The sequence below is a fragment of the Aspergillus melleus genome, assembly GCF_016097325.1.
Source record: "Aspergillus melleus strain CBS 546.65 chromosome Unknown contig4, whole genome shotgun sequence".
In the NCBI taxonomy this organism is placed as follows: domain Eukaryota; kingdom Fungi; phylum Ascomycota; class Eurotiomycetes; order Eurotiales; family Aspergillaceae; genus Aspergillus; species Aspergillus melleus.
This window is the reverse complement of record NW_025763373.1, coordinates 4,465,763-4,491,207: the sequence shown is the minus strand read 5'-3', so window position 1 is coordinate 4,491,207 and position 25,445 is coordinate 4,465,763. Positions and strand designations below refer to the sequence as shown.

The following is a 25,445-nucleotide window of genomic DNA, read 5'->3' as shown; positions in this document are numbered from 1 at the left end:
AAACAATTTTAAAGTTAAAATGAGACAAAAATTCGGATCAACGGACTTGATAACAGTTCAGAAGCTTTGTCGACATAAAATATTCCAGATTGCGATAATCAGAAATAATTTGAATGAATAAAGAAGCCCCTTCAAGCTCGAGACGTCATTCTTCGAAACATTGAACAATAACGAGTAATTCTTTGTTATAAATCTCATAATTGCATTCAGCCGAAGAATGTTTCTTTGAAAAAAACACAATAAAATGTAATATTTCGTCATCTCCGTATTGAGATAGAACTTCAGCAGACACATAATCAAAGACATCAGTTTTCAAGATAACATCACGGGTCCAATCAAATGATTGCAAGATCGAGACATCAGTGAAAGCTCTCTTTAGATCATTTAAAGCTTTTTGACAGGTAGACGTTCATTCTCACGAGACATTTTTTCGAGTCAGGGCAACAAGCAGAACAGTAAGTTTTGAAAAATCTTTAATAAACCGGCGATAGAAATTGCTAAACCCCAGAAACGCTTATACATCTGTTACACAAGTAGAAATGGGCCAATTAACAATTGTGTCAACTTTTGCGAAATCCATCCGGATGCCTTCCCGACCGATAATCAGACCCAAAAACTTAATTTCGGAAACTGCAAACTCGCATTTAGAGAGCTTTGCATACAAACCAGCGTCTCGTAACTTCTGGAGGACTAGACGGACATGCTTCATATATTCAAAGTGGATGCGGCTATAGATCAGAATATCGTCCAAATAGACAGTACAAAAAACATCAAGATAGTCTCGCAAGATATCGTTTATATATCGCTGGAATGTTCCGGGGGCCTCTGTCAGTCCAAAGAGCATCACTAGAGACTCATATAGGCCTAAACGGGTTCGAAAGGCAATCAACCATTCCTGCCCATTTTTAACACGGAGATTGTTAAACGCGCTAATAATATCGATCTTGATAAAATAACGCATGCCTTTGAGGTTGTTCAGGATCTCTTTTACAAGGGATAGCGGGTATCGATTCTTGATAATAATTGCATTTAGAGCTCGATAGTTGACACAGAAGCGCAGGCCTCCGCCTGATTTTTTCACAAACAGGACTGGAGATGCAGCAGACGAAGAATTTGGACAAATAAATCTCTTTTTTAGGTTCTCTAACAGTCATTCTCGGAACGCTGAAAATTCCTTTCAGGACATACCGTAGAGTGGCCCAAACGGGAGTCTTTTTTTTGATTCAAAGATAATCGTATGATCGTAATCTCGGTATGGAAAAAGTTTTTTCGCTTCTTTTAAAAAAAAGATATTTGTAAAGTCTTTAAATTCATCTGAAAGCTCAAATTCAGATAACTTAAAAGTAATCTGAACTGCTTCATCAATTTGTTCAACTATTAAAGCATAGACTTTATCTCCCCTGCGGGCGTACGCAGCGCAGGCAATTAATGAGACTATTTGGAAGTCTCGATCTTTCAGAGATTCGGGAGCCTTCAGATTCGTGGGTCTGGCTCGGGCAAGAACATCATGCAGGACTCAGATCTTAACAGATCGGGCTGGAATATTGCAATGCTTCTAACAATATGAGCTAAAAAATTGAAAAATATGTTCTGCAAAGCTCATGCGGGGATCATGAATCTTTAGTCATGATAAACCAATAATAACAGAGAAATGTGCTAGCTGAATAATTAAGAATGAAACATCCTTTTCGACGTGATCATGGGTCTTTAAGATCATGTGGATATAATGAATAATAACGCCAGTTTCGTTCTCACAATCATCAAAACCCACTATAGGTTTAAACTTGTTCAAGAGGTATAAGATCAGATAATGGGCTTCGACCCAGCTCTTATTTATAACACGGGATATAGAACAGCCAATATCAAATATAATGTAAATGGCGATCTCGTCCTGTTCGGGATTCAGAATAATAAAAATAATCAATAAATCAATCCTTCGGAATTCTTTTTCGATTGAAAATCCTCTAATAACAGCTTCAGATATTCGGTATACTCGCGCGGAAAGATCCGCCTGGCTGCGACTTAAGCCAGGCTGATTCTTTTTAACTGTTCGCTCGGATCTGGAGAATATAATCGTTCGGGCTGGAGCATAGCGCGGGGCTGGGGGACCTGAATTGGAGAAGATACAGGCGGGTTCTGAGACATAGGATGCAATATAAAAACAGATAACCATCTCTTAGAAAACGAAGCAATCCTAAAAGGTGAGGCAGAACGGGCAATATAGTTGATCTGATAAGTGCGATTATCGGGCTCGGGGCAGTCTCTAATAAGATGTTGGCTAAAATCGCAACGAAAGCATTCACCCCGCTTTCTGCGGGTTGAATCACGAGATCTAAGAGACGGGCGACGTGTGAAAGAGAGGTCCATAGCATCAAGATCAGAAATAATTAAGATGGGCTTAGATGTTTCAGCAATGGCGTTCCAAAACAAGCTTCTGAGATTTTCGATAATAAAACAACGCAAGGAGCTTTGAATACCAGAGATCGATCTTCAAGACTGATTTCAGATATACTGTTTGCAGCAATTTTCGAGCTTTTGCAAAAAAATAACAAGATCGATATAGTTGCCTATAAAAAGTTCTTAATGCATCATCATGTCTTTCAATTCTTGATTTACAGTTTTCTCAAGAAACATAAAGAAACCATTTTCAGCGATTTCTCCCTCCATAACAAGGCGTTGAAATTCAGCAAAAAAAACAGAAAACTCCTGATTCTTTTGCTGCAAGCTATAGAGAACAATTTGGGCGTTACGGACACAATTTAGATCACTATAGACTCGATCTAGTATTTCCAAGATATCGGTATAATCATTCAATTGGCAGATCCCGTCTTTGATGTACGATAAGATCTGAACATAAAGCAACCCCTTCAGACGATTAGAAACGTAGGCCATGCGGGTTTAGAATGTCGGGAAACGGTCGCGGTTAACAGTCATTTTTTCCTTAATCTGGGAAATAAAACAACGAAGATCTGATCGGATACCTTCAAATTTATCGGGATCGGGCAGGCATTCGAAAAGATAAGCAGAGACAGAAGATCCGGGATTGATTGATATAAACGTTTCCGCTAAAGTAACTGAGAATTCTTCAACGAATGATTCAAGGGTCTGAACCAGAATACTAACTACCGATATAACTATCTGAATAACCTGATTTTGTTCTTTTATAACTTGATCTCTTTCTTTAAGAACCATATTGCGGGCACTTATGGCTTCAGCCAGCTGATGGGTCATCTTCATTTCCTTTTGCTAGAATTGTTCAGCCTGAAAAGCTAACAGTAATTCTTTTTTACTAAGATCTTGATCAGCATCCATTGCATAAAAATGAATCTTTTCGCAATAGCTATACCATTCCGAGACATGTTCAACAACATGTTAGACTAGTTCTTCTGGGTTGTTCGAGAAAGACGAGGGATTCAGGATAGCTGTCATTTTCGGGCGGACACCAGCTCTAAAGGTGGAAGCTACGTAGTGTCAAGGTGCGGACTAACGGGAATGATAGAGCTGATAACAGACAAACAGGTAAACTAATAGCTCACAGTATCTCTGAATTGCTACAGGGTCAAGCTATATACAGGCTGATAGACAAGACGTAGCTCGAAGAGCTACAACAGAATCTTCAAGCAAGCGGGAAGATATGCAGATCTCGGAACGGATAATATGGCCTTCCGGGCCATAGTTAGAAGATGCCTCAGGCATCAAGATCTGCACCGTGACACGTACGGATTTCAACAAGTAAATATATTATATTCCTCTAAAAACTCACACCTATATAATTCTAGCTAGGTGAAAACAGCTTCAGTCTATAATTGTTAGCCACTGGTCCGTTGACTTTACCACTGCACTAAAGGCCAAAAAGGCACAATGAATGACCGACAGATCATTCAGTCAATGTATTATATAATAAGCTCCCGGCCAGCGATCCTACCAGCGGTCAGGACTCTGACAATAATGCTTTATCTAGCTAGAATTATTTACTCTTCTTTTATTACAATCTTCTATTGCTGGCTATTGCTGGCTATTAATGTTGATAAGCGGCTTTAAACAGTTTATGCGTGGACTCTGCCGAGATCTAGAGGTAGATTGAAATTTTTTGGGGATCTGAAAGGGAAGTTGGGGTGGGAATTGGGTTTTTTGGGTTATTATTGGGTTATTATTGGGTTATTATTGGGTTATTATTGGGTTATTATTGGGTTATTATTGGGTTATTATTGGGTTATTATTGGGTTTTTTGGGTTTTTTGGGTTAGACCCACAGAAAGGTGGATCTTATAAACCAATCAAATCCTATTACATTTATACACTACCTTTCTTAAGTTAATATATCGCTTTTGCTTTAATTCACTCCTTACTTCTAAGGTCGATTTACTCCTAGAAATTATTACTTGATAGGTATCTATCTTCTTTCTTACCTTCTCAGTTGCCTACCAGGCTGATTGATCATGTCGCAAAGTCAGCATTCTGACTTCGCATCCTCTCTCTATGATAGTGAGATAAACAATCTTAGCTATCTAACATTATCAAATTACCTAGCTACTCCATCTATTAGTCAACACGCACTTATTATCTCCAATCAAGACTTTCTCCGACCGAATATTTTTCTAACGGCTTTTTTCTTCTTTACACGCGTTGGACCCGACCGAAGGAAGGCCTTTCTTCTCTACAATAAAATGGCACACAACGACTGGGTGGACTGGTGGCTCCAGACTGATTTCGGGAAAAAGAATAAGATTAATTGAGAATCAACGCGACATGCAGAGATTTGGAATCATTATCACTAAATTGTTCATAGTGTAGATGATGCGCCAAAGGTCATGTGTCAACGTTGTGAAGCTATTCTTGAACATTTGTATACTGTCAATCTAAAGACAAAGGGCAGAATACAATATCATGGCACATCAACAATGCAGAAGCACCTGAAGACAGCTGAATGTTTGAAAAGTGAGCGAGGGAAGAGAGCAAAGATAACTGGATTTTTAAAAAGTGGCGTATGTTTCTTTATATCCGCGGGTTTTTCTATAAAAACCTACTTCTAGTTATATTTACTTTGCTAACTTACTTTATATATTAATATCAGAGAAAGCTGTCTGTCGATATACCTTTCTCGCAAGAAGCTTGGAAAGAAGATATTCTACAGTTTCTTACGCTTAATCGGCTTCCATTTCATCTTATCGAGCATTTAACGTTTCAGCAATTTATCACTCAGGCTCGCTGCGCCTCATCACTGTCAATAACCTCCTCTGTCAATACAATCCGCCGTCGACTAAGGAGCCTTGTTCAAGACCGGCAAGAGCGTATCCTTCGAACACTACCCGCCAGCTCAAAGATATCGATCGCACTGGATTGCTGGACATCTCCATTCTCGCAGGTCTTTATAGCAATTACAGGTTATTTTATTGATGCTGATTGGGTCTACCGCGAGGTTCTACTTGGGTTCAAGCCTCTGTACGGAGCACACACTGATATGAATCTAAGTAGCGTCGTTCTTCAAACGCTTATGGAGCATAACCTTGAATCGCGAGTATTTGGATTAACAACAGATAATGCATCTAATAACAAGACCTTGATAGATTCTCTTCAACAAACTCTATCAGATGATGTTATTATTACCCGGATTCCATGCCTTGTTCATGTTATTCAGCTTAGCCTCAACCAGCTTCTTGATCGCATTAAGGCAATCCCACTTAATGATTCTGCTGTGACAAAATGAACAAAGAAGCAATCAAGACTAACTCAAGCGAACGCGCAGCATCAAGAACAAGAGATATCTTATATCTTAAATAAGATCCGCTATCTCGCAATCTATGTGAACGCAAGTCCTCAACGTCGAGAGACATTTTATAATCTTCAAACGTCAAGCGTGAAGCTAGTGCCTATTCAAAATGTAAAAACTCGATGGAATTCAACCTTTTTAATGTTTCGTCGGACAAAGCGTCTACGTAATATCTTTGCATCGTTTTGTGCGGAATATGACTGCGAAAAGATGTTACTTCAGGATGAGAAATGGCGCCAGATTGACTATCTTTTTTGTATTATTGAGCCATTCTTTGACTATACAACTCAGCTATCAAAGACCTGAGACGTTACAGCGCATTATGTGTTTAAAATTTACAACAAATTCTTCGAACATCTTGAGCAGTCAATAAAGCAATTACAACAAAAGCGCGCTCCGTGGAAGCAACAAATGTTTTATGCACTAGAGGCTGGTCGGACGAAGCTTGATGAGTATTATTCTTAAACTGATCATATCCAAGAACATATCTACACAGTTAGTACAATGTTGGCATCAGTGAACAAATTCAAATTCTTTCTTACAAAGGATTGGGATCAGAAATGGCACGATATCTATCGCAAGTCCTTCCAACAGGCTCTTATTCCATATCAAGAGCAGCTTTCAACTCTTAATCAATCTTTAGACGGGTTTCATTCAACAACTCGGCTAAGTTCAAAGCTTGATAAGATGTTAAATGAGAGTGAGATACAGTCAAATGCAATAACTAACGAAATGATCCAATATCTTGATAGTGGTGCGTTTAAATTAAGTCTTTGCTAAAATATGCTAACTAGTTAATAGATTTTATTTCTATTGCGCCTCTTGCGTTCTGAAGAAAGCATCAAGCTCGCTTTCCAGCAATCGCTGCTCTTGCGCGGGATGCACTCTCCTTTCCTGCAACAGGCGCAGAAGTTGAACGGCTTTTTAATATTGCTCGAGATATCTGTCATTATCGTTGAAAGAGAATGAAGTCGCAAACAATTGAAAAATTAATGATGTTTCTTTACACATCAAGATTTGATATGGAAGAGCAGGAGACGAAACTTCTTGAAAAGTTCTTCTTTCATGAAAAAATAGAATCTGCGAAGGAAGAGAAAGATGAAAAGCCTGACGAAGTTGAGATAGACTTAATTAATGATACTGAGAAGCAGAATACTATAATTAGTGACGAGATAGGGCTAGATGAAATAGACGAGATATGTGAGATAGATGAAGCCCAAATACCGCTGCCTAAGAACAACATCCAGGTACGGGTCTCAGGACGGAAGCGCAAGAGCCGTGACGATAATATTTTTGAGTATCATTAGTTAGATTTCAAGTGCAGATTGAAATATATTATACTTTGTTTTCTGATTTTTTGATATATCATAGTCTTTCTCGTTCTTGCTTTCTGCCAATTTAGTTGTAAAGGAAATACTTAATATTACCGGCAAAAAATGCATAATTTATGTAGTCACGGGCCTTGGCATATATGTGATGTTTGTAACCCAAGTTGGGGCCCCGGACCCAGGCTGGGTCACCCAACTTAACCCGGACCCAACGCTGGGTCGGAGTCTTCGACCCAAAACCCAACCCAGCCCGGGTTGGGTCCGGGTTGGGTCCGGGTTATGTTGGGTTGTGCGGAAGTCTACCTATATTGTATCAAACTGCCCGAGAAGGGTGGCACCCGAAAGTGTGATTATGCGGTGTAGGCTTTGAAATGAGTGGATTTACTTCAAATTGTGCTGCAAGAGGGTACCGTACTAATGAGAAAGGATTGGAATTCTTCAACTTGTATTGTAGATGCTGTCGCTGCAATCCAAACTTCTGATGCCATGACTGTTTAGCCGCACATGTTTGTGACCGGCCCAGATCACAGATTAGCAACGTTGAAATACATGACCAAGTCTACGCCAGCCTCCAAATACTGAACACAAGTGGGAATGTGCGGACCAACTAACCCGCTCAATCGTAAAGTTGAGAGGAGGGGGGGTAGTCATGCCGCAAGTCTGACGAACGAGTAGTGGGAGAATAGAGTCATGTAAAATATACACCGGAATAAGGTCACTGTTAAATAGACCCCAAAAGTTTTGTCATTTAATCCTATGCAACCTACGACCCCAAGTATCGGGCCCTCGCCATAATCCGAAGAAAAAGACTGTTTTGTCCAATGAGCTCCAAAGTCTCAGTGTAATCCGTTCTTGAGCAACCCGGAGTACAGCGCCATCAGCGCTAATTGCCCAGACATTGACGCTGGTCTTTGTTAGCAGCCAGATCATCTCTTTGTAGCCTGGGAATAGCAACCCGTAGTACCTTGCCTGAAGGCCTGTTCTCATATTGACTTCAGTGCCTTTCTTCCCAAGAAATTGTACTATCTCCGGATGACCTGTTTGAGAAGCAGCCTGGAATGCATTGCCACAGCCGCCGCTCTGTGACTTTGCATCAGCGTCTTTATCCAGTAGTGGCTGCCATAGCTGTTTTGTCGGCCGAGAAGTCTGAACAGACTAGGTTGGATTACCAGTATTACCACTATTGGGAGCAGAGTCAACCGTTGGCCCTTCGCGATTGTTGATCCACCGGAATCAATATTGGTTTACCACTTGCCGAGCGTTTGAGCCTGCTTCCACTACTCATTTTGTTTCATAATGCTTTCGAAAGAACTGTAGTGCTGTATCTCCAGGTTCTATATACGAATCGGTATGGAAGCAACGTATCGTAAATCCGGCAATCACTTCTTGACATAAGAAGACGAAGGAAGCAAAATAATAGTAGAGGCGGAGGGCGAGTTATCCATACGATCCATCTCAATTTTTGGAAATGGCTATAGACTTTCTGCATAGGCGGCTCTGGCAGTCCGACTAGCCGATAAACCTCCCTTTACACTCAGGCAAGAAAATTCGTATCCACATATGGTGGAAGTATCAAGATAGATAAAGAAGAAAATGGAAGGATGGAAGAAAAACCGGAGAGAGGGGTGCTGAAGTCCACGATCATCCCCAAGCCGACCCTGAGGCAGACACTCGTGAATGGCAATGCCGGTTCTGGCCAGAAGGTAACATTCGTCACATCCGGGAGGTCCTTTACTAACTGCTTGTCGAGGTGTGACTAGCAGCTCCACCTTATGGACTCAAGATGCGGTTCATGACAAAGTCTTAGCCTGAAGATTAGCAAGGGTGTTCTGAAAAATCCCAGTAAACATAGCGTATGGATGACGATAAATACTATCGAAGCAATGCCACTGTCGTGCTTTGTCTTTCAATAAACGCCCGTGTTTGAATAAAACATATGCAATCCGTTAGAGGAGAAGCGATAAGAACCCAAAAACACACCCGGACCAAGGTAATCCAAGATTCTGATACACTGGACGAAGAGTGGAGAGAAGATATTGCTTCTAAATATATCTGATTACTCCGATGGCCGCCAGTGCTGGTAAACCGATCAGTTATTAGAGATGTAGATCAGGACGAATCAGAAGGTTATTTCTTAACCCGAAGCAGCAGTTTTTAACTCGATAGATATCAAAGACACATGATAGTAGGCAGCTGCGGACAACCGCTATTTACCCTCGAGCTGAAACTTTGAGCCATTGGGTATCTCACAAAAAGAGCGAAGTTCCAACTCTGAAATGAAGTCTATACCAATATGCGTAACCCAAGGTCCGCCATCGCGGACGTCTCACAACGCTTCACACCACAGCGGACTACAAGCGATGTTCTGGAGTGCCAAAGCCACGGGTCATTCTTCTCCGGCGTAAAGAGTCTTGTCATAAAACCCGCAAATGAGAGCAGCCAGGAAGTATGCTATAATGACGCTAATAAAGCTGCGTTAAAAAGGAGTCTGATTTGCCGCCAAAGAAGATCACAGTAAACGGTCGTAGGACTAATGATGAGCCCGCAAAGTAGCCAAATATTATCGCATACGCGAAAGCAGATTTTAGGGTTAATGAAAAAAAAAAAAGTTTTTGTCAGTGCACAAAGCTTGACAGGTCTTCCTAGTCCAGCAGGATGCCATAGCGACGGTGTTCTCTTGGGCCTCAATTAATCAACGAAAACAAGGACAGTGAAGAGAAGCTAGTTTAAAATTTCTTTGAACACCTTCGAAAATCTTATCACAATGTGCTCAATTTGAAAACAATTTTGTCCACTTGTTTTATTCAAGTTCTCACATCAATCGCTTTGGTGAAGATGTCAAGATTTTTGCATGATTTTACCAGAAACAAAAAACCGAATCCAAGCCGACATACACCGGTGAACGCGACTAATTTCGCCCGTTCTTCGAAGAGATATTGATATCCTAAGCGCAGAAGTCGACAATTTAACAAAAGGAGACACAGCATTTCTAAATCAGCCTTGCAAGAAGCCCAACTGCTGATCAACCACACTGCGCACTATCTCATCCCAAGATCTCCATTGAATCCCGAGCTCGACCTCTGCCTTAGTCGTATCAGTGGGCATGGAAGGAATACCCTCAACGTCCTGCGTGATCTTCATGCCAATATGGGGGTAGGCTTTGAGAGCGACCTTCGCCACTTCTTTCCAAGTGGTTGCGGGAGCGGAAAGCAGATACTTTGAACCGTCCTTAATCTTCGGGTCTAAAGCCTTGACATGAGCTTCAGCCACATCTTGGATGTGCACACCAGTAATCCCGCCAAGCGGAACACCTCCAGTTAAACTGCCCCAGAGAATTCCATTGGATCCTGCTTGAACTTCCTGTGCGGAACTTTGCATGAAATTGGTACCAAAGACAAATGCTGGATGAATAGTGACCAAGGAGAAATGTGGCTTTTCGGTTCCCCAAAACTCCCAGGTGGCGTTGTTTGCAAGCAATTTGGATGCTCGGTACAAAGTCATCGGTGTTGCATCAGGATTGTTAGGATCAACGAAGTTGGCCTTTGGGTCTACAGTGAGATTCCAGTCGTTATCCTCTAGGGCAATGTCAGCAATTTGCGTTTGCCATTCCAACACGTGTTGACGATACCTTTAATGATGCCACCTTCGGGTATTCCGGTGATAGGAATCAATGACGCAATAGACGAAGTAATAACGACCTTCTTGATGCTTGGCACGGTAGCTGCCTCCTTGAGCAGGGCCAGGGTTCCCTGAACTGCAGGGGTGAAAATCGCATCCTGATCTGTGCCACGGGCAAGGGGTGATGCTAAATGCAGGACAAAGTCCACTCCGTCAAGCTTGCCTCTGAAAGCAGCTTCATGGGTCAGATCAGGAATAGTGACAAATTCCACGTGGTCGCGGTGGCCTGACAAGACATCTTCCAGTTTCTCTGATCTCTTGCGGACGCCGATTCGAAGTCGATATCCTGCCTTCAGAGCTTCAACCGCAGTGGCGCTGCCAATGAAACCAGTGGCACCAGTGATGAAAATAAGGGGAGCGGACATGGTGATTATGTTTGGCGATGGTGATTCAAATGGACGAGGTCTAGCAAGGCAGAAGTTCAAATCGACTTTAATAGTGTTGTTGCGAAGGGCATTGATTACCAATCGTCATTATCGTTCTTTCTAACCGTAGGAAAAGCGGTCGAATTTGATATACAATTGCAACCTGATCGGGGCTAATTTGTCCGAACATGAAACTCCCCACTTAGGGTGGAATAGGCCTCTGCCGACAACTTTGCTTCCGTGACTGATAATTTCCTCGGCAACGGCAAGATTAACATGCTCTGGCAAGCCGGAATTGATTTCAAATCAATCGGAACTGCTATGCGTGTCGGCAGGATTCTACTAGTGGATGATTAGTGAACGTTTTATCGGAAGTAATAGCTAGTACGCCTTGTAGGCCAATGGGCCTCAGAGAGTAACGATCAAGCGGAACCAACCTTGGATGCAAAGGCTAATCCGATAAATTGAATCATTACAAATCAATCATTCGGGGCTCGGTATTGCCAGACGATTCCAACTATATAATGACTTGTAATATATTCAGCGACTTTATTGATCGCACCAATCTTTGAATATTACTCCGGAATATCACCTGGCTGACTGACCCTTGCTGGGTGTTTGATAATTCGAGCCAATTCCAGAAAACAGTCTCCTCAGATAATACGCCTCGCAATATGACCAAGCTGTTTACGCCTTTGCGTGTTGGCCGCATGGAGCTCTCCAATCGCATTGCAATGGCCCCTATGACCCGCTTTCGTGTCGACGATACCCATGTTCCTCTTCCCCTAGTCAAGGAGCATTATGCCCAGCGCGCTTCCGTGCCGGGAACCCTCCTCATCACCGAAGGAACCATCATCACTCCTGAAGCCGGCGGTTATCCAAATGTGCCGGGCATCTGGAACGATTCCCACATAGAAGCTTGGAGGGAAGTTGTGGATGCTGTACACGCCAAAGGCTCCTTCATCTACATGCAGCTGTGGGCATTGGGCCGCGTAGCAAGCGCAGAAATGCTCAATGCCTCCGGATTCGACCTCGTTGGTGCCAGTGATATTGCCGTCACTGCAGAGGCGCCCACTCCAAGGCCCCTAACCGAGAAGGAAATCCAGTCATATATCCAGCACTTTGTACAGGCCGCGCACAATGCCATTGCTGCTGGCTTCGACGGTGTTGAGATACACGGCGCCAACGGCTATCTCATTGACCAGTTCATCCAAGACGTTAGCAACAAGCGAAACGATAAATGGGGCGGATGCGTTGAAAATCGTGCCCGCTTTGCTCTCGAGGTGACCCGCGCTGTCGCGGAGGCTATTGGGTCGGACCGTACAGCTATTCGCTTTAGCCCATACAACACGTTCCAGGGTATGAAGATGGATGATCCACAGCCACAGTTCGCCTATCTGGCACGTGAGCTAGCTCCCTTGAAGCTGGCATATGTGCATTTGGTTGAGGGCCGTGTTGACGGTGCTGAGATCGTTGAGACGACGAACGAGCTGCACTTTTTCCTAAACGCCTATAACAATGCCGGACCAGTGGTGGTCGCCGGTGGATACCAGCCTGCCTTGGCGAGGGAGGCAGTTGATTACAAGTATAAGGATTACAATGTGATCGTTGCGTTTGGTCGACCGTTTACCTCGAACCCAGACTTGCCATTCCGGATCAAGGAGGACTTGGCTCTCACCCCGCACGATAGGAATGTGCTATATGTTCCGAAAGACCCCAAAGGATATAATGATTGGGAATTCAGCTCCGAGTTCAAGGAAGGTGTGCAGCTGGCAGCTTGATGTAGTTCTTCCTGGAAGTTCCCAGTTTGACAGACCTTCAGTACGCTTTTTTCTATCCAGTTTAGTCCCAATAAATATCTAGACATGTTTTTGTTTGTTTGTTTTTTTTTTTTTTTCTTCCAAGGCTATATCTCAATGCCTGCGCCGAGTCACTGTGAGTGGTCCTGATGAACGGGATTGATGCGGCAGAACCCACGCAAAAACACTCTCCTTCGGCATCAACATCCCATTTCATCATTATCTGCAAAATCTCCTGGACAGTGTCAATATGAATAGGAACTGCGCAAATTGCTGGCAAAACATTGATATGCGTCTTCCAATAATAATCTCTGACCCCGATACCATCTCTCCCCACCACATTAGCTACAAAGTGTATCGAACCATGGGTCATAAGTTTCTCGTATTCGTAAATCAGGATAAATTTTAGCCTTATTACGTTCACGGTGGGTAGCCAATACTTTTCGGCATGTTCAGTAATCAAATTCCAATTTCCATAGCTTAGTTGAGTGGACGTGACCCCCACCAACTGTCCCCACTGCAGATTCGAACGGAAATGGCCCGGAATTCTTATCTGTTTGGGTTTTGTGTACATTGTTTGCACAGGTTTAATGAAAACATCCATCACACCCCAACACCTAAGACGGACACAGATTCTAATATTTCAATCATAAATTGAATACGATTAACTGCCCCTCATTGTCTCATCGATTGATTTTATTGCACGTCGATCACACGGGCACGTGGGTTGACATGGTGCTGGGGGTTAGAAGAATGGAACCGGGGATGTCTTGTAATCAACCCGACGGTCGTTCCAGCCATTTGGGTGTGTCAGCATTTGCAAAGGTTATTCGACGCTGTGGCGAACGGCGTGATTGCTAATATACAGAGGCACAAGTACGCATTGGGAAGCCGTGAACACTCCTCCGTCCAGCCTTCCAATCCTTCATTGGAAGTATATACGTATCATAAATAGCTCACTTGCACATCTGATTTTGTTGCCTCAAAGAAACAATTGAAATTGCCAGTCAGACCATCAATCCACAGCATGGTTCAGAAGTCGGTCCTTATTACCGGTTGCAGTGAAGGCGGGATTGGTGACGCTCTGGCAAAAACCTTCCACAGGAAGGGCTTCCGAGTTTTTGCCAGCGCTCGGAATACCGCGAAAATCCAACATCTCAAGGATATGGGTCTCGACATTGTAGAACTGGATGTCACGAGCGAAGAGTCAATCAAGCAAGCAGCGTTGGCTGTGAAGGCCGCGACGGATGGACATTTGGATATCCTGGTCAACAACTCCGGCACAGGTACCTTGACCATATGGCTGTACTAAAGTAGCTTACTCGCGGCAAGAAAAGCGCTGACATTTTATAGGTTACATTATGCCTTTATTGGATTCAGATCTGTCCGTCGCCAAAAAGATGTTTGATGTTAATGTCTTTGCTATTGTCGCCGTTACTCAGGAGTTTGCGCCGCTTTTGATCGCCTCGAAAGGCACGATTGTCAACATTGGATCAGTCCTTGGTAAAATGCCTTTACCATGGCAAGGATACTACAATGCAAGCAAAGCGGCAGTTGCTATGCTGACTGATCAAATGCGTATTGAGTTCTCTCCTTGGGAAGTTCGCGCAATTCTCGTCAACACTGGTGCAATCAAGACCAAGCTATTCCAAAACCTTCCAAGTGCACCGCATCTACCCGAGAACTCTCTGTATTACGCTGCAAAGGATGTGATTGAGCCAGCATTGGCTGGTACTGAGGTGGAGAAGAATGCCACAGATGTCAATTCCTATGCCGAGGTCGTTGTCAACAACGCAATCCGATCGAGCCCTAAGAAGCATCTTTGGTCAGGAGGCGGGTCATTCATGACTTGGCTCGTTTCAACATTTGGCTGGTCGACTATATGGGTAGGCAATTTCCCATAAATCGATAGGAAACCAGTTCACTTTCGCTAACTTACATGGCCAGGATACGTTGCTCCCTTCCGTCGTCCACATGCCAGATATTACGAATAAGATTCGTTCTGCAGAGAAGGTTGAAAAGGTTCGCCGTAAAACAAAATAATCGTTCTCGCTCTTTCATGCTTGTTTGGAATAGCAGGCGTTTCGTGCCTTCTGCGGTCCTTTCTTAATGCTCGCGTTCAATTCTTCCGCCCCATTCGAAATCAATACGCATAATTTATCAGGCAGCACGATTCTTTTGCTTTTTGCGACGATCTTTCCAAATCCCATTGTTGGAATATTCATTTTTTTCTTCGAATGATGTGGTCCGGGGAAGCAAACGTACAAATACCTTTTTTTTCAGTTTCAATTCAACTCTTGAATTACATCTCATTGCTATATGCTTGTAAGGCCAAGATTTGCGAAATTGGTTTGAATGAGGTCAGCTTCCAACTCGGTGCCAACATAGATTTCTAGCAGGAGATGGCTTTTCGAGCTCCATCCAACATACTTATGAAGTCTCACCAACGTTGAAATCAAAGTCAAATAACATGTCCTCGAGAACAAAATCGTATTGTTATCGGACATGTACAATCGCGCGGACGCAGTGTAGGCATACCCAACCAGCTCCAAGAAGCGATGAAAAGTGGGCATTGAACCCCTTATAACAGTGATGTTATAATTACTCATGATGATTGTTTGCGGTGATAGGGTCAGTAGTCCAACACTCGACTATATGATCTCGGGGTTTAGCTGCAGCCAACGTTGACCAGATGCCATATTAGAGAACCAAGGAGCCAATGTCTTTCTAGTGCCAGAATCTATTCGATGGTCTCGATCTGGGCAGCTCACTGCTAAACTTAAATAGCAACCTCTGCAATCCCAGATAATCTGGGATGCGGGATTCAAGAAAACAAAAAATACCAATGCAGTGATATACTAGGGGAGGTCAGATAATTCTACTGGTTTGATACCGAGAGACTTCAATATCGAATGGAAGCCGAGTAATCTAGCTGCAAATACTACAATGTCTTCCTCCGAGAGATGTGCGAGCTTAGCGCCGTCTCTACGAATTATGCCCCAACCCGCAGTAAGCTGCGAATGAGATCCGCCCCCAGCAAGATATCCTTTCAGGGATTTACCTAAAGACGATGGACTACTTGCCCCGAAGCACCGAGAAGCGATTCCAGGTCCATTAAGTCCATTGACGAAGACAAAGGAAGTCTGAATGTTTGCCATTGCAGCGGTTTGCTCACAAAGCAGGTGTGTCTGTCAATCAGTGGCCTTGCAGTAAGGATGGATAGTGCCGATCTGAACCCGTGAGATTCTAGGATGAAATTTCAGTGGAACCTGATCAATGTCCGTTATAGGTCCGCAATCCCTATTCCACGTAGGGTTCAATCGGGTAGATGAGTAATTGACAGCCCGGACCTCGGTCGGACTGACTCACGACTCCGGGTCTACGGTGATCGAGGAAACTGTTGAATTCGGCCGGATGTTACTCCGTACTCGCCTCCTGCTTTCAGGTAGTAATGATGTAATAGCTGGTTTGTAAGCCCTTTGGCTTTACAACAGGACATTACTGAAATAGTTAAGTTCGGCAGAATTGGTTTATTCCAATGCATTTTCGTAATTGTTTGCCAAATTTTTCGCCTAATTCTGTTCACTACTTCCTCCTGTCTTCTTTCTGAGCTCACAATATTGCCAAATTACGTGCAAAGATGAAAGCGGTCATCACAAATCGATTCTTGCCTAGGCGTCTGCTAAGTTTCGCTCTCGGTAGTCCGCTTGGGCAGGGCGCTCAAGTCAAGGATGTTCCAACCCCAGACATCACTGACAATGAGGTCTTAGTCAAGGTGCGCGCTGTAGCGCTGAATCCGATCGACTTCAAAGATGCCGATGTCCTTTCCCCACGCAGTTCGATCTTAGGCTGTGATTATGCGGGCGAGGTGGCTCAGGTCGGTAAGAATTCGGGACAGCGCTGGAAGGTTGGAGATAGAATCGCTGGCTTTGTCCACGGTGGCATGTATCCCGACATTGGCTCATTTGCTGAGTATTTGAAAGTCGATGGAGACTTGGCCTGGACGGTCCCTGATGGAATGACTTTGGGTGAAGCCACCACTTACGGACTTCCCGCCGCCACCGCGATGCTGAGTCTTGCGTATCTTGACATTGCCTGGGCGGATATTGAGAACGGACGCAGCGCTCAACAGGACGACCAACCGACCATTCTCATCTATTCAGGCGCCTCGAACGTCGGTCTCTTCGCCATCCAATTAGCTAAGAGAGCAGGATACAAGGTTGTGGCAACGGCGTCGCCACGTTCCTTCGACCTCGCAAAGCGCTATGGTGCCGATGCAGTATACGACTACCGGACCTCTGCGTCCATTGACGAAATTACGAGAGCTTACCCGAATATAAACAAAGCTCTGGACTGCTTTTCCGAAGGCACTTCTGCCTCCTTCTGTGCTGATGTGTTGCGAGAGGGCAAAGTAGTCACACTGCTTGATCAAGGAAAGTCCAAGAGGGCAAACGTTACTTATACGTTTCTTATGGTTTATACTGCATTCGGTCGCGAGTTCCAGTTGCTGGCCCCCCTTGGCCCTGTATTCCCAGAGATGCCGGCAGACCGCGAGGTCATCAGCAGTTTCTATGGTCACTTACCCACGTTGTTGAGCTCTGGCGTTTTGAAACCTCCAAACATCACAACGATCAAGGGCGGTTTCAAGGAGATATTTGAGGGACTAGAGAAGCTTCGCAAGGGCGATAGTCGAAGCACAAAACTTGTCGTCGAGTTCCAGTGATTAATGCACCCCCTCTCCCAATCACGTTCTGTCAAAATGCCTGTACTTTTCACTCCGGCGTGAACTGTTGTCTTGTTTCTGCTGTGGGATTACTAGGACACGACTAGTCTAATCACTCAGGATAATTCATTAGTGCTTGAATTCTAGTACCTCGTATGTCATTGATTACTTATGGGTTCTGATCCAGTGCATCAGTTGATTCTACGCCAGCTGAGCCAACGCTAAATAACTGTACAGTACTCTTACAAAATGATACACTGCACTGCCACACAGTCATTTTCTTAGTGTATTCTGTAGATAATGAGCTGTGTGTAATGCATTGTCAGTTCATGTTTGTTGTAAGTTAGTTGCTAACTGTGGAAAATAGACTTCTGTACAACCCATAATAACCTGGACCTAACCCAAGACCCAATCTGGGCTAGATTAGGTTTTAAGTTAGAAATTCCGACCTAGTATAAGATCTAGATCAAAGTTATATAATTTAACTTCAATTGAAAATTTTAATTTCGAAAAGATACAGTTTGTTATGGTCTTTATCAATTTCAGAAAGTTTTTGATAGGAAGCGAGAGCACAGCCAGTCGCTCATTCACTCCCCCCTCTTCTTCCTCCTCCCTCCTTCCTTCCTCACCACTCCTGGAGCCACTACTCCCACAACAGAAACCTCCGATGATGGAAGATTCGAAATAAGGTGCCGCTTGTGTCGGCTTCTATATTCGTTCGAGGCCTGGAGAATAAACCGAGCCAACAAGAACGTTTGACTAGGCAGCCTTCGCTTCGCAGGTAGGCGCGGACCCCAATAATTCGTCAGTTTTGCTAAACGAATCCTCGTGAGGAAGATAGAAAAACATTTACCTCCCGTATCGCACGTCGCTCGGAAATTTCTCCATCTTTAGATAGCCCGTCTGGGCACGACTTTCCCCTGCTCGATTGAGCAGGCAGTCATTACCTGGAACCAGTGTTCTGTGTTTTTCTCTTCTCGTGTTACATCGAGGAACATGAAAACAAGGATCTCCTAGATGTAAGGTTTCATTGATTCATGATGGCACTGGGGGATTGACTTTGATCAACGAGAAAGGTTCCTCGCACATACCTCCTCGAAGGCCCTGCTCTACTGCAAGACGACCCGATCCCCGGTCTGAGTCAGGACACGAACACCCAAGAGGGTGGCAACTTGGCTCTTGTTACCTCACAGAATGAGTAACTAATTCCTCATTCTCGGGTCACCAAGAGCCCGGTCCATAAGGACGAGGAACACCCTTGCAAGCGTCGTCACCGTCGTCACCGTCGTCACGTTCTACGGCTGCAGCCGCAGGTAAACCAGTGGAGAGATAAGAAGGGCGTCCTTGAGGCAGGGAAGAGTCCAGCAGCGATGGGCTTAATGTGCCGACCGTGACTGGTACAGTTCTTCATGGATGCTATAGATTCAGACATCTAAGATTGTGGGACCCAGAATCAGTTGAAATATCGCTGTTATACGGGGTATATTCTGTGCTAGAGGTGAGCTTTTGGTGAGGGTTCCAGGGTCTTTGATCATTTGATTCTCTAATAATAAAAAGGGTGATGCACAGGGTAACAACCGCAGGCATCCTCCGAATAAGAACAAAAAGGCGGGGAAAGTTGGTGAGGGCAATTTGAAAAATGGCGGAAATGTGAAAAATCTTGAGCAGTTTGTTGGGAGTTTTTCAGTATCTCCTCAGAGGCCATGGCCGATTGACTATTATAAGAACTACTGGATTGGTGTGGAAGTCGCTGCTATAATGCAAAAACGGATTCTTTTTCCGATTAGTTGCGGGATAGAGTATATATCCGGATCTTTCCTATAAGTTTATTCTACCAGATACCGCAAGTAAGTATCCACGTAGGAGCTCAAAGATTCAGGCTAATGAAGTATACAGGAAGACATGATGCCATTAGAAAAACACACTAGATTAATGAAGCAGTCCCTAGAACCGATTGGTATAGCCGGAGATGTATGATGATAGAGTTTAAGGTAGCGAGAAGAATGCCAGAGAATAATATGACGAGATCTTTCATCATCACTTCTACACCATGGCTCAACTCACAACATAAAAACTCGCTATCCCAGCAACGATCAAGAAACCCCACATCACTCAAAATGAAGGACCGCAAGCCAGCGATTTTATCTCTACCCATCGAGATCCAGGAGTCAATCTTCTTGGAAACAGACATGAGGACGATAGTGGCATCCGTTCAGCGCACCTGTCGAGCCTGGCATGAACTGGTCAAGGATTCCTCTTCAATCCAACGGGCACTATTTTTCAAACCAGCTACAAAGCAAGACCCTGGCAAGAAACCACGGTGGAACTCTATCCTTTGGCCTGCTATCATCCGGTATTTGACGGAGCATGTAGAGATACATGTATCTTCCCTGCACCATTATACCTACCCTCCGCCCGTGATATGGCATGGATGCAATACGCAGGCATACAAACGAGAGGAAGCAAGTTGGAGGAAAATGCTCGTCCAGCAGCCACCTAAAACCTGGGCGGAGGTTGAGAATAGCTACCCTTGCCGGTGTGATGGTCGCAAGTGCGATAAGTCCCATCAGAAAATAACCGAATTGGCCAAAGAATCCCTAAAGAACGACGGCTTTATACGGATGGGGGATTTTGAGAAGATTTATGACTTGTGTGTGGAATTTGGCTGTTTGTTTCTTCATCAACTGGTTGGAGTGCGTATATGACTGACTCTTGCTAGGTCACAAGGGCGAGCCTGGTGTCATCTGGAATAGATGCATGGGTGGCTATATAAGGGCTTTTCTTCCAAGATATGCCTGCACTGGACGCTTTCTTACCAGATACGATGTCTATCGACGACGAGTGAATTGATAGTGTTGGCCTCTTTGCATATCCCATACGCTCGTATTACTTGATAATGCATTTTATCTCTATTTTGCCGAATTCTATTGCTAAGCGTAGCCATGGGCTTCCAGGATTTTAAAAGACGAGTGATTATTAATAGTAGAATGTAACTAACTAGTCTGATCGCTAGTGCTTATGAATCCACCTACTGCGGCGCTGCCTACGCGCCTTATTTTGCTTAAAGGCGTATCTCGCGACGTGTACCTTCCTGCTACTCAACGACAAACAATCGCAAATGTCGTCTGACCCGAATAGCCCCTTCTGGGGCCCAACTACGGCAAACTCCAAGTACGTTTACTGGTCCAATAACCTCTTGTTCACTATCAGCTAACATGCCCACAGTTTCTGCGAAGAGGTAATCACACAATCAATAACTCTGCGCGTGTATTTGAATAACATTTTCTCCAATCGAGATAGGACTATGCTATAACCCGATACATCGCCGAGTTCATCAACAGCCTCACCAACATATCCTATATTCTCTTCGCAATCCACGGTCTCCGTCAGCTTCATCGCAAATCAAACACCGATGTCTTCCGTGCTATCCCCTACTATGGTCTTATGGCAGTTGGCATCTGCTCTGCCGCATTCCACGTCACTATGAAATACCATACGCAAATGAGTGAATCCCCACACCCGGCAGCAATGTTGAAAGTAATGCTGACCTGTCCAAGTGGATGACCTCTCCATGCTCTTCGCGACAACACCCGTTCTCCACCGTGTCTTGACAGCCCGTTCTAACCGTCAGGACTCGGTTCGATTGGCCATTCTTCTTGGTTCTGTTTTGGCAGCTCTAGTGGTGTATCATGTCGCCACAGATGAGCTCATTCTACATTCTGTAGCTTTCGGTGTCATGGTGACCGTAATTGGGATCCGCACGATGCAGCTTGTCAAAAGCCGCACTGAAGCGAACTCGGCAGAACGGAGGAAGGTCTGGGGAATAGTGCGATTTGGAGCCGGTATCTCTGCTGAACCTTCCCTCTGACCCTCGGAACATGTGCTGATGTATGGTATTAGTGATCTTCAATCTGGGGTTTTATATATGGCTCGTTGATAACAAGATCTGCGGGATTCTGAAGACCTGGAAAGCCAAGATCGGTCTTCCTTGGGCTTTTGTGTTGGAGCTGCATGGGTGGTATGTTCTCTTCTTGCTGGCCATATGTCCTTTTATGCAAATGAGTACTAATTAAAGTAGGTGGCATATCTTCACAGCCATTGGCGCGTATATCTTCATCGCTATAGTCGATCATCTCGTCTCTGGTGAGGATCATGAGGAACTGGACTCGCTGGCGTGGCCGGCTCCGTGGGCTGCTCGGTCGATTTTCGCAGGAAGCTCTGTTGATGAAGGAGATTCGGAGAAGAAACAAGAGTAATTTGATTGCGCTCCTTCATGGAGAAGAGGACGAGAAAAAAAGGATGGAATATTCACTGAGAGTCCTAGATTGGTGCTTCTTGTTGTGCTATGGCTGCATAGTGCGTATCGATCCAATGACATGGAGTACAGAGTTATTCTGTCTATTAGGCTAGGAACCTGCGTTTTGGATCCACCACTTTGACTTCAAAAGGAATGATGAGAGACTCGAAAAACAGCCCCGAAACCCAGAAGACAGAAAGGTATATCAAAGTACAATTCTAAATATGACAAAACCTGACAGCACAGTATGTCCGTCATGATGTCTCTGAATCATCTATCGTCAACCGGGGTAACAGATCTCTATAACCGCGCGACTAAAGTTGCGCGTGCTCGTAGCGAATGAAGCAATGCATCGACATCCCTGCGTTGGCCGATCGGTCCGATGTCCATCCGACTCTCATCATTTGTAGCGCTCGCAGCCTCGCACCCCGCCCTGGACATCAACAACTTTTCGACAGTTTAGGTTCACTCTACTTCCAAAAACAACGCGCCTAGTTGCCATCAACAGGATGAGAATATCTAGTGTGCTTGCTGTGGTGTTCACGGCTGGTGTTTCTGGGATCGATCCCAAAGGTGCTTAGCTTCCTCCAGGCCCTCTTTATCGTATTACCTTCGGCGCTAATTCAGGAATACAGGAACTCCCCATCCCACTATCCACACCGTCGATCATGATGGAGAAGAGCAGCCCTTCTTACCCAAAACAACTACAATGGCTGGGTGAACCCTGAGGATTTGGCACCGATGCCACAGTGCATCGCTCAACAAGATCAGACAACCTGGCTGAGGACCATGACGAAATGCACTGACAAACAATGTACCTCTCACTTCGGAATCATCTGCACCCACCATCAATGGCTCACTCAGCTCAGCTGTCTCAGCACTGAATTCTCCCCGGATGTCATCCAAAGTTATTTCGCATACTGTCATAGATCGATCCTCGCCAAAGCGCAGTTATATCAATGGATTCGCACCATTACCGGTCGAACGTGGCTTGTCGATATCGGCGACTCTAACGGACTACAGATCCTCTCCCCCGCCTCGCTAGCTGAAGGGTACGCAGCCGTTGACGTGATTGACAAGGCACCAAAATGTCTGACCGACTCGATTTCTGCCTCGTCGATGGAGCCATTCCAACATGTCGTAGCTTCCTGCGGCTTCACGGGCACTACCAGAGATACCGGAAATGCAGCTCGTCCTTGGGAGTATAGTGAATCTCTACGGTCTATGATAGCTCTGGATTTTGAAACTGCTGGTTACGATCTCATATCGAATCAGATCAGAGATGGCGACTATTTCGACAGAGATTGCTTCTGCAGCACCTTCACGATGGATTTTAAAAACGAACCCTGTTCAGAGTCAGGAGAGTTGGATTTGACGAAAGAGCGCCTCTGGATGAATGCCACCTGTGGATCGACGTCCCTACCCGATAACTGGAGACACGCACTGAAAACCACACAATTCGCGTACATTCCCATCGATAATTGGAACTGGCCCAAGTGTGTTGCGGATATACCGAAAGAGGTGATCCAACTTACTGATCAGTGTGCAACCGATGCTTGTGACCTCGACTCAAGTGGTTACTGCAAAGTCAGGCGTGCCGTTGACAGGGCATGCTTTTGCCGCAACATCAGCTACAATTCCTGCGGTGGTTCCTGCCAGATATTCGAGACCCGAATAGACTATATCAAGTGGCTACGCGGTCTTTGTGACAATCTGCAGGACTGGAACGGTCTGCCAGCTAATTGGCGTCAATTAGCCGCTCCCACCGCTAGCGAAATGATTCCATGGGAATGGACTCTCATGCCATCTATTGATTCGGAGGCATGTGCATCGAGTGAATGGAAGCTCGGAAGCTTTGCTTTAGTCAACATAGCTACTCTACTTGCCGCATTCCTCAGCCAGATAACAAGCAGGCATCGAAACGCGCGTGGTTCTTCATGGCAGTCACACCCATGGCATTGGTTTTCCAAGGGTGTTCTGATCGCTGGTCTGCACCTCCTGACAAACTGGTTCAACAGCTTGATCATTCAGTCATCTTCTGGTTACGAGAACACCCCCGTTATTCAATTGACACTCCTCTGGTGCTCCATGCCTCGTCTTGCTTGGCTGATAATGCCGCTAAATGGTCTACAACCCATCGAAGAGACGAGGCTCTCCGCATTTGCGTCTTTGCTACTTGCGGAAGGTGCTCTCCAACTTGCATCATCATATGACATGCTCATGACCGTCGACTATGGTCGACAACACAACTTCTACTTTGGAGGTTTAGAAGGAGCAGACAGAGCCGACCAGGCAAAGGTCATGTATGCTGGAGCACTCATGTGGCTTGTTGTCGTTATCATGACACTCGTCCAATTCATGCGAGCTATGCGTAACCTGAACAGGCCGAGTATGTCTGATCATCTCCGCCCAACAAGGTGGCAGAGGTACGAGCATGCAACGACAAATGCCACCACAAATGAAGCCTACCGAACATCACGAGAGAACCAGACCTATCACTGGGCACAAAATGATATTAACGCACAGAACACACCATTAACAAGTCCTGAGCGAGGAGACTACAGAACGTATGGCACGATTTATGGTACTTTCTCTGTGAAAGGACGCCACCACGTCGTTTTTCAGAATCCAATTCAGGGCTTGTACGCTTCCGCAGTCATGAACATGTTCCTTTTCTGGGTTGCGCAGTGGCTCTTCTGGGCTGGTCTCATTGGTCTTATGGCGGATGAGTACGTATCCATGCACATACCACCCGGTCTAATGACCAATTACCTTGACTAACTAAAACTAGATTCTGTCCTCCTAAGCATGGGATTCTCACAGCTGTCTGGATTGTTTCCTCGTTCGTAGGTACTGTTGTTTCAATTATCTAACCATGGTATTGGTTCGATTGGAGTGTTGAGGCTACGACGAAGCATATGTCATGAGCTCAAAGGCCGTGGTTATTTTTTCCGGCCCTTGTACTTATGATGGCCTCTGGAGGCAGTTAATCGCTTTTACCTAGCGCAGTTAACTAGAAGCCTCACCTTGTTTGATTGGGTAGAGTTCAATTTTTAGAATCTTTATTTGTGTCTAATAGTAAATAAGCTCCTGTAGCGACTAGAATGAGGGATACCCTGTGTTTTGTTGTTCACGAAACAGCACGTCTTCCACCCACAAGTGACAGAATGGCAGTCATGATGATACGGATTAGAGTATTCTAATTTTTTTTTCTTTTTTTTGCTTCTGAAAATGATTAAGGATATGCTTTGCTAAGCGCCTAATGCAGAGTACACGGTTTAGTAAAATACATTCAGTAAGAGTTCATTCGCTTGACATCAATACATTTTAGGTGTTGCAAAGAAACGCTGGGATAGGTCCAAAATAGAAAGGCTGACAAAACTTGCAGTGTTCAAAAATTGATAATAAAACAGTCTGTTGTTTGGGGGAGATCAATACTCTCTCATCTGTGAACGAAATTAAAGCAGTACATACATACACCTTGCA

The 25,445-nt window shown here is 44.6% G+C and overlaps 6 protein-coding genes across 7 annotated transcripts; 5 read left to right on the top strand and 1 right to left on the bottom strand.

The window, feature by feature from the left end:
• Positions 1-10,091: 10,091 nt before the first annotated feature.
• LDX57_008319 (uncharacterized protein) lies at positions 10,092-11,140 on the bottom strand (the record flags this gene model as incomplete). The annotated part of the gene is made up of 2 exons (XM_046090043.1): positions 10,092-10,672; positions 10,726-11,140. 2 exons carry the CDS (start codon positions 11,138-11,140, stop codon positions 10,092-10,094), a joined length of 996 nt encoding a protein of 331 aa, XP_045946015.1.
• Positions 11,141-11,814: 674 nt separating this feature from the next.
• On the top strand, positions 11,815-12,921 carry FGAOX3_3 (alkene reductase; the record flags this gene model as incomplete). The annotated part of the gene is made up of 1 exon (XM_046090042.1): positions 11,815-12,921. The coding sequence occupies one exon, from the start codon at positions 11,815-11,817 to the stop codon at positions 12,919-12,921; it is 1,107 nt and encodes a 368-aa protein (XP_045946014.1).
• Positions 12,922-13,966: 1,045 nt separating this feature from the next.
• Positions 13,967-14,982, top strand: LDX57_008317 (SDR family oxidoreductase; the record flags this gene model as incomplete). The annotated part of the gene is made up of 3 exons (XM_046090041.1): positions 13,967-14,225; positions 14,293-14,825; positions 14,887-14,982. 3 exons carry the CDS (start codon positions 13,967-13,969, stop codon positions 14,980-14,982), a joined length of 888 nt encoding a protein of 295 aa, XP_045946013.1.
• Positions 14,983-16,579: 1,597 nt separating this feature from the next.
• On the top strand, positions 16,580-17,662 carry LDX57_008316 (zinc-binding alcohol dehydrogenase family protein; the record flags this gene model as incomplete). The annotated part of the gene is made up of 1 exon (XM_046090040.1): positions 16,580-17,662. The coding sequence occupies one exon, from the start codon at positions 16,580-16,582 to the stop codon at positions 17,660-17,662; it is 1,083 nt and encodes a 360-aa protein (XP_045946012.1).
• A 3,053-nt stretch (positions 17,663-20,715) lies between these two features.
• Positions 20,716-22,201, top strand: LDX57_008315 (ceramidase). Of its 2 annotated transcripts, XM_046090038.1 has the most exons (6): positions 20,716-20,833; positions 20,888-20,900; positions 20,963-21,167; positions 21,220-21,504; positions 21,563-21,680; positions 21,741-22,201. In XM_046090038.1, exons 1-6 carry the CDS (start codon positions 20,781-20,783, stop codon positions 21,916-21,918), a joined length of 852 nt encoding a protein of 283 aa, XP_045946010.1. In that variant the 5' UTR covers positions 20,716-20,780; the 3' UTR covers positions 21,919-22,201. The 2 variants fall into 2 exon arrangements, with proteins under 2 accessions (XP_045946010.1, XP_045946011.1); XM_046090039.1 differs by having other exon boundaries at positions 20,888-21,167.
• A 547-nt stretch (positions 22,202-22,748) lies between these two features.
• LDX57_008314 (uncharacterized protein) lies at positions 22,749-24,832 on the top strand (the record flags this gene model as incomplete). Its single annotated transcript, XM_046090037.1, has 2 exons — positions 22,749-24,688; positions 24,751-24,832. 2 exons carry the CDS (start codon positions 22,749-22,751, stop codon positions 24,830-24,832), a joined length of 2,022 nt encoding a protein of 673 aa, XP_045946009.1.
• Between the last annotated feature and the right edge of the window lie 613 nt (positions 24,833-25,445).

Excerpts from the sequence above, each read along its gene's own strand:
- LDX57_008315 (XM_046090038.1), top strand. The coding sequence starts at position 20,781 with ATGTCGTCTGACCCGAATAGCCCCTTCTGGGGCCCAACTACGGCAAAC. Across the intron at positions 21,168-21,219 it reads GAAATACCATACGCAAATGA|TGGATGACCTCTCCATGCTC; the intron begins GTGAATCCCCAC and ends GACCTGTCCAAG. Across the intron at positions 21,505-21,562 it reads AATAGTGCGATTTGGAGCCG|TGATCTTCAATCTGGGGTTT; the intron begins GTATCTCTGCTG and ends GTATGGTATTAG.